The sequence below is a fragment of the Epinephelus lanceolatus genome, chromosome 9 (genome assembly GCF_041903045.1).
Source record: "Epinephelus lanceolatus isolate andai-2023 chromosome 9, ASM4190304v1, whole genome shotgun sequence".
NCBI classification, from domain to species: Eukaryota; Metazoa; Chordata; class Actinopteri; order Perciformes; family Serranidae; genus Epinephelus; species Epinephelus lanceolatus.
The window spans coordinates 65,702-81,124 of record NC_135742.1 but is presented as its reverse complement, the minus strand read 5'-3'; the positions used below and the strand labels follow the sequence as shown (position 1 = coordinate 81,124).

At 43.3% G+C, this 15,423-nt stretch overlaps 1 protein-coding gene across 1 annotated transcript in view; it reads left to right on the top strand.

The window, feature by feature from the left end:
* The window catches only part of fnbp1a (formin binding protein 1a), a 63,968-nt gene that overhangs the window by 27,495 nt on the left and 21,050 nt on the right, over positions 1 to 15,423 (top strand). The window contains exons 5-13 of the mRNA XM_033618858.2: positions 2,482 to 2,544; positions 2,834 to 2,929; positions 3,876 to 3,890; positions 9,066 to 9,194; positions 9,645 to 9,791; positions 14,515 to 14,691; positions 14,838 to 15,029; positions 15,134 to 15,148; positions 15,241 to 15,350. Of these exons, the coding sequence (XP_033474749.1) occupies positions 2,482 to 2,544; positions 2,834 to 2,929; positions 3,876 to 3,890; positions 9,066 to 9,194; positions 9,645 to 9,791; positions 14,515 to 14,691; positions 14,838 to 15,029; positions 15,134 to 15,148; positions 15,241 to 15,350 (944 nt within the window). The remainder of the gene's footprint in view (positions 1 to 2,481; positions 2,545 to 2,833; positions 2,930 to 3,875; positions 3,891 to 9,065; positions 9,195 to 9,644; positions 9,792 to 14,514; positions 14,692 to 14,837; positions 15,030 to 15,133; positions 15,149 to 15,240; positions 15,351 to 15,423) is intronic.

The window sequence follows — 15,423 nt, the reverse complement described above, 5'->3', positions numbered from 1 at the left end:
GCCTAACAGTTTAACATGGAGACATGATGTCATCAAAATGTCTCACAGTTTAACATGGAGACATGATGATGTCATCAAAATGTCTCACAGTTCAACATGGAGACATAATAATGTCATCAGTATGTCTTAGTTTAACATGGAGACATGATGATGTCATCAAAATATCTCACAGTTTAACATGGAGACATGATGATGTCATCATAATGTCTCACAGTTTAACATGGAGACATGATGATGTCATCAAAATGTCTCAGTTTAACATGGAGACATGATGATGTCATCAAAATATCTCACAGTTTAACATGGAGACATGATGTCATCAATATATCTCACAGTTTAACATGGAGACATGATGATGTCATCAAAATGTCTCACAGTTTAACATGGAGACATGATGATGTCATCAATATATCTCACAGTTTAACATGGAGACATAATGATGTCATCAAAATGTCTCACAGTTTAACATGGAGACATGATAATGTCATCAATATATCTCACAGTTTAACATGGAGACATAATGATGTCATCAAAATGTCTCACAGTTTAACATAGAGACATGATGATGTTGTCAACGTGTCTCACAGTTTAACATGGAGACACAATGATGTCATCAAAATGTCTCACAGTTTAACATTGAAACATAATGATGTCATCAATATGTCTCACAGTTTAACATGGAGACATGATGATATCAAATTATCTCACAGTTTAACATGGAGACATAATGATGTCATCAATATGTCTTAGTTAAACATGGAGACATGATGATGTCATCAAAATGTCTCACAGTTTAACATGGAGACATAATGATGTCATCAAAATGTCTCACAGTTTAACATGGAGACATGATGATGTCACCAACATGTCATAGTTTAACATGGAGACATGATGATGTCATCAAAACATCTCACAGTTTAACATGGAGACATGATGATGTCATCAATATGTCTTAGTTTAACATGGAGACATGATGATGTCATCAAAATGTCTCACAGTTTAACATGGAGACATAATGATGTCGTCAACGTGTCTCACAGTTTAACATGGAGACATAATGATGTCATCAATATGTCTTAGTTTAACATGGAGACATGATGATGTCATCAACAATGTCACAGTTTAACATGGAGACATGATGATGTCATCAATATGTCTTAGTTTAACATGGAGACATGATGATGTCATCAAAATGTCTCACAGTTTAACATGGAGACATGATGATGTCATCAAAATGTCTCACAGTTTAACATGGAGACATAATGATGTCATCAATATGTCTTAGTTTAACATGGAAAAACGATGATGTCATCAAAATGTCTAACAGTTTAACATGGAGACATGATGTCATCAAAATGTCTCACAGTTTAACATGGAGACATAATGATGTCATCAAAATGTCTCACAGTTTAACATGGAGACATAATGATGTCATCAATATGTCTTAGTTTAACATGGAAACACGATGATGTCATCAAAATGCCTAACAGTTTAACATGGAGACATGATGTCATCAAAATGTCTCACAGTTTAACATGGAGACATGATGATGTCATCAAAATGTCTCACAGTTTAACATGGAGACATAATAATGTCATCAGTATGTCTTAGTTTAACATGGAGACATGATGATGTCATCAAAATATCTCACAGTTTAACATGGAGACATGATGATGTCATCATAATGTCTCACAGTTTAACATGGAGACATGATGATGTCATCAAAATGTCTCAGTTTAACATGGAGACATGATGATGTCATCAAAATATCTCACAGTTTAACATGGAGACATGATGATGTCATCAATATATCTCACAGTTTAACATGGAGACATGATGATGTCATCAAAATGTCTCACAGTTTAACATGGAGACATGATGATGTCATCAATATATCTCACAGTTTAACATGGAGACATAATGATGTCATCAAAATGTCTCACAGTTTAACATGGAGACATGATGATGTCATCAATATATCTCACAGTTTAACATGGAGACATAATGATGTCATCAAAATGTCACAGTTTAACATAGAGACATGATGATGTTGTCAACGTGTCTCACAGTTTAACATGGAGACACAATGATGTCATCAAAATGTCTCACAGTTTAACATGGAAACATAATGATGTCATCAATATGTCTCACAGTTTAACATGGAGACATGATGATATCAAATTATCTCACAGTTTAACATGGAGACATAATGATGTCATCAATATGTCTTAGTTAAACATGGAGACATGATGATGTCATCAAAATGTCTCACAGTTTAACATGGAGACATGATGATGTCATCAAAATGTCTCACAGTTTAACATGGAGACATGATGATGTCATCAATATGTCTTAGTTTAACATGGAGACATGATGATGTCATCAATATGTCTTAGTTTAACATGGAGACATGATGATGTCATCAGCATGTTGACGTCTGACCAGTCAGACTGGACGAGTGACTGCTGTGTTCTTTTACAGCATTTCCAAGATGGCCGCCGCGCCCAGCAGCACATCGAAAGCTCCTGGAAACAGCTGGAGTCTGTGAGTAACATCTGACTCAGCCCACCAACCCACCTGATCCCCCCACTGACATATTTGATCCCGCCCACTAACATATACAGGCCCCATTTAACACATATAACCCTGCCCGTCAATCATGTGACCCCTCCCACCAACACATACTGACTCCTCCTACCTGCATCTTAACATCTGACTCCGCCCACTCACACGTCCTGACACATTAAATCTGTCAAACCATTTTCCTCATCATTCAAACTGCGTTTTTTTTTTAAAATTTACTTTGTGTTGTTGTTTACTTGTTGTTATTCAGAGTAAACGTCGGTTTGAGCGTGACTGTAAGGAAGCGGAGCGAGCTCAACAGATCTCTGACAGAATTGACCTGGACAACAAGACTGACGGAGAGAAGGTGGGTTAATATAAGTTCACCTGACAGTGTTTTTTTGTGTGTTTGTTTTAATGCTGTGTTCCTGTCGAAGGCACCCGTCCGTCGTTAACGATCTCACAGGATCATTTGATCAGTGTTAAAATCTGTCCCCCCCAGGAGGACATGCGGACACTGGCATGTCTGCAGAGCAACAGCTGTTATTGGTCACTCAGCTGTCAAACAGCCAATAAGAGCTCTGCTCGACAGACCGACTCCAGGAACAGGAAGTGACGTGATGATGTCATCACTAGTTAAAGATTCTCAGTAACGTGTGCTGGACTCGTCAAATTGTTCAAGATTAAGACCCTGTTTATTCTTGAATATTTGACTGTTCAGATTTAATTTGTCAGGAAAGTTTTTAGATTTCAGATATTTTATTTTTTCATTATAAGAAGTAAACATCATGATGATGTCACAGCGAGCGCACGGAGATTCTCTCGTTCAGCCGAATGCCTCGGGATAAGAAACGTCTGTAAAACACAACGAACATTTAAATGTTTTTATTAACAACTAAAAACAAAACTGTCTAATTACAGAACAAATAACCTTCTTTAATTAAACAGACAAATGCGTCGACGTCTGTCTGTCTGTAGACGGACAGAGAGATGCTCTGTCCGCCTGTCTGTCTCTCTGTCTGTCTGTCCGGGTCCCTGTCCAATCAGTGGACGGCCTGAAATGACTCAGATCACAGATCTGATCTTTAAATAAACAGATGATGGATGACACGTCCTCTGGAGGAGGAGTCAGACTCTGAGTCATGTCTGTGATGTGTGGACACCTCTGTGGTCCGTCTCCTTCGTCATTAGGATGAACATCAGCACCTCCTTGTGGACGGAGGAGGACCGACCCTGATTTAACTGATGCAACTGTGATCAGACTGATATCTGACTAACCTGTCCCTCTGTCTGTCTGTCTGTCTGTCCCTCAGCGCTGCTCACTGAAGGTAAGCTCCTCCATGTTTTATTGGATATTTTTGAGTTCATGTTTTTTTTTTTTTTTACAATGTGTTCTGACCTGTTTTTCTGTACGGTGGCCCCCAGAGCTCAAACTTCAACAAAGATGTTCCAAAAGACAAAACATAAAATATATAAAATGTATATCTATCTATCTATCTATCTATCTATCTATATAAAAATGACAGATACCATGTTTGGGGAAATTTTATTTGACGTGTACTTTGAGTTTTTAGTGTCCCATCCTTGCTTGCCAACATGTTGGACGATTTTGCTGAAAACACTGGAAAGGCTGTTTTAGCTGAAATTCAATCAATCAATCAATCAATTTTATTTATAAAGCCCAATATCACAAATCACAATTTGCCTCACAGGGCTTTACAGCATACGACATCCCTCTGTCCTTAAGACCCTCACAGCGGATAAGGAAAAACTCCCCCCAAAAAAAACCCCTTTAACGGGGAAAAAAAAACGGTAGAAACCTCAGGAAGAGCAACTGAGGAGGGATCCCTCTTCCAGGACGGACAGACATGCAATAGATGTTGTACAGAACAGATCAACATAATAAATTAACAGTAATCCATATGACACAATGAGACAGAGAGAGAGAGAGAGAGAGAGAGAGATGCAGGTAATGACAGTAGCTTACAACAACATTATTGAAAGTAATAATATTATAGTTATAGTTCTGGCTACTGTGGTACAATATGTTGAAAGTATGTATTAATATCTGACAGTATACATGTGTGACAATAGTCATATGTGTATAATAACAGTAGAAGTATGACTAATGACTAATGATGGCAGCAGCAGCAGGAGGCATCTGGCAGGACCACGGCAGCAGCACAACCACACACGTCACGCTGTCCAGGCACCGCTGTGGTATGAGTTAATCTGAGAGACAGTGGAGCACAAAGGCTCCGGAGAAGAAGCCGAGTTAGTGACATCCAGAATGGCCGAGTTAGCAAGATGCAGTAATAGAATACGAGAGAGAGAGAGAGAGAGAGAGAGAGGGAGAGAGAGGGAGCCCGGTGTATTATAGGGGGGTCCTCCGGCAGGCTAGGCCTAAGTCAGCCTAACTAGGGGCTGGTACAGGGCAAGCCTGAGCCAGCCCTAACTATAAGCTTTATCAAAGAGGAAAGTCTTAAGTCTAGTCTTAAATGTGGAGACGGTGTCTGCCTCCCGGACCGTAACAGGAAGATGATTCCACAGGAGAGGAGCCTGATAGCTGAAGGCTCTGGCTCCTGATCTGCTTTTGGAGACTTTAGGGACCACAAGTAACCCTGCGTTCTCAGAGCGCAGTGTTCTGGTGGGATAATATGGCACTATGAGCTCTCTAAGATATGACGGAGCTTGACCATTTAGAGCTTTATAAGTTAACAGTAGGATTTTAAATTCAATTCTGGATTTTACAGGGAGCCAGTGCAGAGAAGCTAAAACAGGAGAAATATGATCTCGTTTCTTAGTTCCTGTTAGTACATGTGCTGCTGCATTCTGAATTAGCTGGAGAGTTTTTAAGGACTTACTAGAGCTACCTGATAATAGAGAGTTACAGTAATCCAGCCTTGAGGTAACAAAAGCGTGGACCAATTTTTCTGCATCTTTTCGGGTCAGGATAGGCCTAATTTTCGCAATATTACGCAGATGAAAAAATGCAGTCCGTGAGGTTTGTTTTAAATGAGAATTAAAAGACAAATCTTGATCAAATATTACTCCGAGGTTTCTTACGGTAGTGGTAGAGGCCAGAGCAATGCCATCTAGAGAAACTATGTCATTAGATAAAGAGTCTCTGAGTTGTTTGGGGCCAAGAACAATAACTTCAGTTTTGTCTGAATTTAACATCAGGAAATTGCTGCTCATCCAATTTTTTTATGTCTTTAAGGCAGTTATGGAGTTTAGTTAATTGATTACTTTCTTCTGGCTTCATCGATAAATACAACTGAGTATCATCCGCATAACAATGGAAATTTATAGAGTGATTTCTAATGATGTTACCTAAAGGAAGCATATATAGAGTAAATAGGGTTGGTCCGAGCACAGAACCTTGCGGAACTCCAAACAAACTTTGGTACGTAAGGATGATTCATTACGAACGTTAACAAATTGAAAACGATCAGATAAATAAGATTTAAACCAGCTTAGTGCTGAACCTTTTAGGCCAATTAAGTGATCCAGTCTCTGCAGTAGAATTTGATGGTCAATTGTGTCAAACGCCGCACTAAGATCTAATAAAACAAGAACAGAGACGAGTCCTTTGTCTGAAGCAATCAAAAGGTCATTTGTAATTTTAACTAGTGCTGTCTCAGTGCTATGATGCACTCTAAATCCTGACTGAAATTCCTCAAATAAATTATTATCCTGGAGAAAATCACACAGCTGGTCTGCGACTACTTTCTCAAGGATCTTTGACATAAAGGGAAGATTAGATATTGGTCTATAGTTGGCTAACACCTCTGGATCCAGGGTGGGCTTTTTTAGGAGAGGTTTAATTACAGCTACCTTAAAAGACTGTGGTACATAGCCTGTTAATAAGGATATATTGATCATATCTAATATATGAGTGTTAACTAAAGGAAAGGCTCCCTCTCTCTCCCTCTCTCTCTCTCTCTCTCCTAACCCTAACCCTAACCCTAACCCTAGCCTAGTTGGGATGGGGTCTAAGAGACACGTTGATGATTTAGATGAAGAAATCACTGCGGTCAATTCTTGAAGAGAAATTGGGGAGAAGCAATCTAAATATATATTAGGTTCTACAGCTGTGTTTGAGGTTAGATAGGTAGGCCTACCATCTGAGGGCAGGAGGTCATGAATTTTGCCTCTAATACTTAGAATTTTGTCATTAAAAAAGCTCATAAAATCATTACTGCTAAGGGCTAAAGGAATACAAGGCTCAATAGAGCTTTGACTCTCAGTCAGCCTGGCTACAGTGCTGAAAAGAAACCTGGGGTTGTTCTTGTTTTCTTCTATTAATGCTGAGTCATAGTTTGCTCTGGCATTGCGGAGGCCCCTCTTATAAGTTTTGAGACTGTCTGTCCAGATTAAACGAGATTCTTCCAGTTTGGTTAATCACCAGTTCCTTTCAAATTTTCGCGATATTTGTTTTAACCTACAGGTTTGAGAGTTATACCAAGGAGCAAACTTTCTTTGCTTTGTTAACTTCTTTTTAAGAGGAGCTACAGAGTCGAGCGTTGTTCGCAGCGAGCCTACAGCGCTATCAACAAAATGATCAATTTGGGAGAGGTTAAAGTCGGCACGGGAAACCTCTGTTACTGAAGGTATTGGTATTGAATTTAACGACGAAGTAATCTTTTCCTTAAATTTTGCGACAGCACTATCTGATAAACATCTAGTATAGTAACTGTTGCTGAGTGGCGTGTAATCGAGTAAAAAGAAATCAAAAGTAATCAGATAATGATCCGATAGCGAAGGATTCTGTGGAAAGACTTTTAGGTTATCAATTTCAATTTCATACGTCAGAACTAGATCGAGGGTATGGTTAAAACAGTGAGTGGGTTCATGTACACCCTGACTGAAGCCAATGGAGTCTATTAATGAGATAAACGCGGTAGCCAGGCAGTCATTATCAATGTCGACATGAATGTTAAAATCGCCTACTATAATAACTTTATCTGATTTAAGAACTAAACTGGATAAAAACTCTGAGAATTCAGATACAAATTCAGAATATGGGCCAGGAGCACGGTACACTATAACAAATAAAAGTGGCTGCGAGGTTTTCCAGGTCGGATGTAAAAGACTAAGAACGAGGCTTTCAAATGAATTATAATCTAGTTTAGGTTTAGGGCTGATTAACAGACTAGAGTTAAAAATGGCTGCAACTCCCCCTCCTCGGCCGCTGCCTCGAGGAATGTGGGTATTATTATGACTGGGAGGCGTGGACTCATTTAGACTAACATATTCATCTTGACACAGCCAGGTTTCAGTGAGACTGAGTAAATCAATATGATTATCTGATATTAATTCGTTTACTAACACTGCTTTAGACGATAGAGATCTGATATTTAACAGTCCGCATTTAATTCTCCTGTTTTGTCTTTCTGTCACAGAAGAGGTTTTAATTTTTATGAGGTTGTTATGCACAACTCCTCTTTGTTTAATTTTAGATTTAAATAATTTAGGTGGTCGGGGGACAGACACCGTTTGTATAAAACTATGAAAACTATGGCTGGGTAACTGAACTAGAAGCTCAGAGAGGCGTTTAGGACTGCAACTCTCTGTCCTGGTCTCAACTCTGGGTTGTCAGAGATTTAAATTACTAATAAAATTTGCCAGGTTCCTAGAAATGAGAGCAGCTCCATCCAAAGTGGGGTGAATGCCGTCTCTCCTAATAAGACCAGGTTTTCCCCAGAAAGTTTGCCAATTATTAATGAAACCCACATCGTTTGCTGGACACCACCTGGACAGCCAGCGGTTAAATGATGACATGCGGCTAAACATGTCATCACTGGTCAGATTTGGGAGGGATCCAGAGAAAACTACGGAGTCCGACATCGTTTTTGCATATTCACACACCGAGGCAATATTAATTTTAGTGACCTCCGAAATTCAGAATTCAGCAGTGCATCGTTGGCAACAGCGACAGTATCCGCCATAGAGCCACCACAGTACTCGGTAAGTGTGTTTTCTATCTCGCATAGCATATTTTCCTCATGTTAGCATGTAAGCTAGCGTTAACTTGTTTCATATAGCTTACATGCTAACATAAGGAAAATATGCTATGCGAGTTAGAAAACAAACTTACCATTGGCGACAGCAATAGTATCCACCATAGAGCACATACATACATAGTTTCTGTCATTTTAGTGACCACAGTGACAGTGGATCACACAAAGTGATGATATCTGTATGTTGGGTTCAGACGTGGAGTCAGGAGGGGGTTAACCTGTTGTAGAACAAAGACTGTAAGCAGAGCGAAGCTGTTGGTCTGTCTCCGTCCTGGCTCCACCCTAACCTTTAAAGGTCATCGATCAACATGTCAGATCAGTTTGATCCAAACACACGTGAGAAGTTTACTGGAGGAACTGCTGTTTGTTGAACTGCAGCGTTTGTTGAACTGCACCAACCGAATCCTCGACCAATGAAGTGTTTCACCATATTGATCAATGAGCTGTCAAAGGACTCATATGAACCTCTACTGGTTTCAGGCTCGTCAGACGGCTCAGCAAAAAAAACAAGCTGCTGAAGAGTCCAGGAAAGAATATGTGACCAGTTTAAACCAGTTTAACCAGGACCAGCATCAGCACTACCACACCCTGGTACCAGTTATATACCAGGTAAACCAGCACTACCACACCCTTTTACCAGTTATATACCAGGTAAACCAACACTACCACACCCTGGTACCAGTTGTTATATACCAGGTAAACCAACAGCACACACCCTGGTACCAGTTATATACAAGGTAAACCGACACTACCATACACTAGTATCAGATATACAAAGTAAACCGACACTACCATACACTAGTACCAGATATACAAGGTAAACCAGCACTGCCACACCCTGGTACCAGTAATATACAAGGTAAAGCAGCACTGCCACACCCTGGTACCAGTAATATACAAGGTAAACCAGCACTGCCACACCCTGGTACCAGTTATATACAAGGTAAACCAGCACTACCACAGCCTGGTACCAGTTATATACAAGGTAAACCAGCACTACCACAGCCTGGTACCAGTTATACCCATGGCGTATTGATGTGTCATTGCTCTGTGATGTAGCGTATCCAGGACATGGAGGAGCGGCGGATTGAGAGGATCTGTGAAGCGATGCGTTCGTCAGCGGAGGCTGAGAGGAAAGTTCTTCCTGTTGTGAGTCGCTGTCTGGACGTCATGATGGACGCTGCTGAGAGCATCCAGCCCAGGATGGTGAGTCTCATCTGAGCTGAAGATCTGTGGTTGTGTGTTGGACAGAGGTTTGATCAGACATCTGATGGCTGTGGAGACTGTTGGTTCTTGCTATAAAAGAGTCAGAGGAGTCAGAGTTTTCCATCCTGGTTGTGGAGCAGTAGACTGGCTGTTCACCTCAAACAGATCCTGCAGGTGTCAGAAAATTCTGTTGATCCAGAAGTTTCACTGAGCGTTCAGACAGAAAACAATCCTGCAGTAAACACTGAGCAGCTGTGTCAGTGAGGCAATGTTTCAGATTTCGATGTGTGGGAAACTTTAGACACCAAAACACTTAAAAGAAGGTTTCAGTGGAAAGTTTATTTTGTCAGTTTTCTTTAAACTGAGCCAAATCATATCTAAATATACCTGCTGGACCTGCTCAGGTGTTTGGTTGGTTATTGACACTCCACTAACATAAAGTAAAGAGGTTTAGTGCCTCAGCTACAACATGATGTTTGTCAGCCCAAGCACATGAGCAACAACGTCGAGTTCAGTCAGGAACACTTCAGTCTAAGAAACATTATTACCATGTGCACTGTTACAGTTGGTGGTCCGGCTCTGCTCTGAGGCCTCGCTGTGTGTCCTCAGGCCAACGCAGAAAATCTCAGGCGGAGAGAGCAGCAGAGAAGATGGCCTGGGAACAGAACAGAGCATCAGTGACAAACAGAAATGACACTAATGAGTCAGCTGCAACATGATTAGGAGGAGCTGGGGTGGAGCTAGGGTGGAGGCAGGTCAGCAACAGTCGGCAGATCAGAGCACTTTAAAAAGAGCGCTCTGAATGAGCTCTGCTGATTGGTTGCATAGAAAGGAATCATGTGATCGATCAGCTGATTCTCTTACATCAATCAGCTAATCCATCAGCTGATCGGGCTGTTTGAGATCAGCTGATGTGAGCTGAGCTCGACATCATGTCCTGCCTGAACTAACGCTACACTCAGTTTAGCGCCAAACTGCTAACTCTGTGAGGACAACGATTGACCAGTTTTCTTCAGACTATAAAGGATCTATATTAGTGCAGTCAATTCAACATTTACTGTGATGGAGCAACTTTTCCATCTTGACCTTTTCACAGTCACTGAATGGCAATGTAACAGGCAAAAAAAACTCTCCAGCAGTGATGAGGAATCCGTCTGGGTGCACTGTCTGTTGTTCACTGATGGCCTGGTAGAGTTCATTAAGTGCCTCGCTCCTATCGCTGGTGTTGGGGGGGGGGGTAAACAGCCACCAGCAGGATTGCTGTAAACTCCCTGGGTAGATAGAAAGGCCGGCATTTAATGATAATGAGTGTGTGATAGTGTGATAGTGTTTGGAAACAATAGCAGCATTCCGGCACCAGGCTTCGTTGTAACCACAAACTCCCCCGCCGTGAGTCTTACCTCCCTCCACGAAGACCCGGTCAGTTTGGTAGCATGTTAGCCCAGCTAGCTGGATAGCAGAGTTGGGGATGTTGCCATGTCTCAGTAAAAATGAAAACACAGCAGTCCCTTACATCACACTGCGCAGATCTCAGGAGCTGAATGTGGTCTGTTTTGTTGTCAAGTGAGTGTACACTGGCCATAATGAGGGATGGTATCGTTGGTCTGTGTGGGCTAGCTGCTAGCCAAGCCTGGATGCCTCTGTGCTTGCCTCGCTTCTGCTTCCTTTCACACCACTTCCGGCGCCTCCTCTCTGGGTGAGATGTAGCAGCTGGGTCCAGTGATGTAGTAGTCTGACAGAGAAGTTGCAGGCCCCAAAGTTCCTCTGTGACTTTCTGGTCCAAGTTGTGATGTTTTAACTTCTTATATCCAAACAGCAGTGTCGACTGTATCTTCTGAGCAATGAAGACACTGAACTACGTGCACACGGATGTAAACGTGAAGCGCATGAACATTCACTGGAACACACAATTTTAGGCACCAAACTCAGAGAGAGAGGGGCTGCTGTGTCTGTCCACGCCGCCATCTTGGTCTTGTACACAACAACACTCAGAGGAAACTCAATGTTCTCGTCTCAAACGTGTCTTCAGTTCTGACCGACTGTGATCAGAGAGAACACAGACCTCTGTCTCAGCGGCCATCTTTGAGTTTTAGTTTTGATATACTCTGTGTTCGGTTTTGCTTTATCGTTTTGAATAAGATAAGATACACCTTTACTGATCCCACAATTGAGAAATTCCAGTGTTACAGCAGTCAAGGGGAAAGAGTCAGATTAAAGATTTCAAAATTTTAAAACCTTAAAAAACTAGGCATGCAAAAAAAAACTACAAAAAAATACAAGAAAACAGCAATAAATAATAATAATAATGGGCAGTGGATAAAAAGTGAGTGATGGATAAAAGTGAGCATATTTAGTGCAAAGTGAAAAGCTATATGTTTAAAATAAGCAACAACAAGAGGGACAGTTATGCTTATTATGGTGTCCCTAAAGTGTCCATGGTGCAGTTTACTGTGAGCAGTGCTGGTTATGTAGCCTGACAGCAGCAGGCAGGAAGGACCTGCGATAGCGTTCTTTCTCACACTTTGGATGAATCAGTCTATCGCTGAAGGAGCTCTGATGCCACCACAGTGTCAAAGAAGGTCTTCAGGAGCGCCCCCTGCACTCCAAAAGACCTGAGCCGCCTCAGCAGGTAGAGTCTGCTTTGGCCTTTCCTGTACAGTGCTGTTATGTGATCAGTCCAGTCCAGTTTATTGTTAAGATGAACACCCAGGTACTTATAAGATGTCACCATCTCAATGTCCTTTCCCTGGATGTTCACCGGTGTTGGGGGGAGGAGTCTGTGCCTGCGGAAATCCACCATCAGCTCTTTGGTTTTACCCACGTTGATCTGAAGGTGGTTCCTCAGGCACCAGTCCACAAAGTCCTGGTTCAGTTCTCTGTACTCCCTGTCGTCCCCATCTGTGATGAGGCCGACGATGGCAGAGTCATTAGAGAACTTCTGCAGATGACAGGTGGGGGTGTGGTATGAAAAGTCTGCAGTGTAGAGGGTGAAGAGGAATGGTGCCAGCACTGTCCCCTGCGGGGCCCCCGTACTGCAGACTACCAAGTCCGATACACAATCCTGGGTCCTGACATACTGCGGCCGGTCCGTGAGGTAGTCCAGGATCCAGGATGTGAGGTGATTAGCCACCCCTATGTGCTCCAGTTTGTCCCTCAGAAGCGCAGGCTGTATGGTGTTGAAAGCGCTGGAGAAATCAAAGAACATGATTCTCACAGAGCTTCCGGGCTTCTCCAGGTGAGAAAGAGCTCTATGCAGGAGGGAGATGATGGCGTCGTCCACCCCAATGCCAGGCTGGTAGGCAAACTGCAGCGGGTCCATTGAAGGGCCTACTGCGGGGCGGAGACGAGACTGGACCAGGCGCTCCAGAGTCTTCATGAGGTGCGATGTTAATGCCACCAGTCTGAAGCTGCTGAAGTCCTTGGGGTGCGGAGTCTTGGGCACAGGTACCACGCAGGATGTCTTCCACAGCTGTGGTACTCTCCCCAGCCTCAGGCTCAGGTTGAAGATGGCTTCAACTATCCCGCACAGTTGGTCTGCGCAGGACTTCAGGAGCCTGGAGCTGATGCCGTCTGGACCCGCAGCCTTCCTCGTCTTTATCCTCCTCAGCTCATCTCTCACCTGACAGGTAGTGAAGGACAAGCTGGAGGGGCAGACTGATCAAATCTGTTGAAGAATAGATTCAGATCATTCACCCACTGCTGGTCGTCTCTGGCCTGGGAGTCTGGCTGTTTGTGTCCTGAGATGGTTTTCAGACCTCTCCAGACTCTGCTGACGTTGCTCTGCTGCAGCTGTTCTTCCATCTTCTGTTTATATTCTTCCTTTCCCCACCTGATGATTCCTTCTGCTCCTTCTGCACGGCCTTCAGTCCTCCTTGTTTCCACAGTTAAAAGCTCTCCACTTCTCCTTCAGGAGAGCTTTTAACTCTGGAGTAAACCAGGGTTTGGTGTTGGAGAAGCAGCATACAGTCCTGGTGGGTACGGTGCTTTCCAATCGGAAGTTAATATAGTCCATAATACATGATGTCATACTGTCAATGTCCTCTCCATGGGAATCACTGAGTACCTCCCACACAGTGGCCTCGAAGCGGTCTTTCAGGGCCTCCTCGGCCTCCTCAGACCACCTCTTCACACTGCGGGTGGTTGCTGGTTCTCTCTGCACCAGAGGTCTGTAGACAGGCAGAAGATGAACCAGTTTGGGATCAGCTTTTCCCAGGGGGGGCAGGGGGATGAGTGGTATGCCTCCTTGGTGTTGGCATAAAATAAATCCAGTGTTTTATTGTCTCTGGTGTGGAAGGAAACATACTGGGTGAAGGTGGGCAGGGTGGTGGATGGACAGGTGTGGTTGAAGTCCCCAGAGATCAGAAGGAGGGCCTGAGGGTGTTGTGTTTGCAGCCTACTTGTAACAGAGTTGTCCACTGTCCACCTGTCACAGATGTCCACAGTCTTTGGTTCTTCAGTTCTCAGTTTCATTCTCAGCAGCTGAAGCCTGAAGGTAATAGACCTCGGAACTGTCGAACAGGCAGAATAAGACCTCTGTGTCTAAACTGGATATGTGGTGGTAACCATGGTAACGTGAGCGTAGTGACAGCTTGGCTCAAAAAGTGCACATCCATCTTTGAACAGAGACCACAGACAAACAGGAAGTGGACATTCACTGCGGTATTAAAAGGTCAAAGGTCAGATCTTATACTGTGTGTGTGTGTGTGTGTGTGTGTGTGTGCAGGACACCCAGCAGGTAGTGGAGGTGTACAAATCAGGCTTTGACCCTCCAGGTGACGTTGAGTTTGAGGACTACAGCGCCACCATGAGGCGAAGCATCTCTGAATCCAGTTACCTCGACAATCGAACTGAGGGGCGGAGACACAGCAGGAAGCTATGGCCCTTCATCCGAAAAAACAAGGTACAGCACACGAGCACACACAACACTTGTACACACTCATACACACACAACACACAACACGTGTACACACACAGACAGGACAGGTATACACACCTGGACGACTCACATGGCTGTACTGACCACACCCCCTCTATCTTTCCCTCCAGCTGCTGACCCTCCTGTCCTCCCCTCGCCAGCCTCCTCCTCCACCCCCAACGTCACCTTCACCTGGAGGCATGGCCAACAGTCCCCAGTCCCCGCCCCCTGCCTCAAGAGAACCAATCACACAGCGACTGAATGACCTCATGACCTCCGGCTCCAGAACCAGAAAGCAGTGTCTGCGCAGCCTGAAAAGAGGGGTATACACACACACACACACACACACACACACACACACACACACACACACAAAGCTGTGTTTGTAATGTTGTCGTTTCCTTCCTGCTTCTCTCTGATTGGACAGCTGTCACTCAAACTGGTCAGTATCACACCCGTCAGTCTATAACACGTGTGTCACACCACATTTACTGTTACTGTGTTAATGTGATGTCATGTGATGACCTTTTTCAGGGCTCCAGTCCTGCAGACTGCAGTCACCTCCCTCCTGAACAGAGACGAAAGAAACTTCAGACCAGAATCAACAACATCAACCAGGAGATTCAGAGGGAGAAGGAGCAGAGGTACACACTCACAACTACACATGTGACTCTTCCTGTATATGTGACTCTTCCTGTATCTGATTCTTCCTGAATA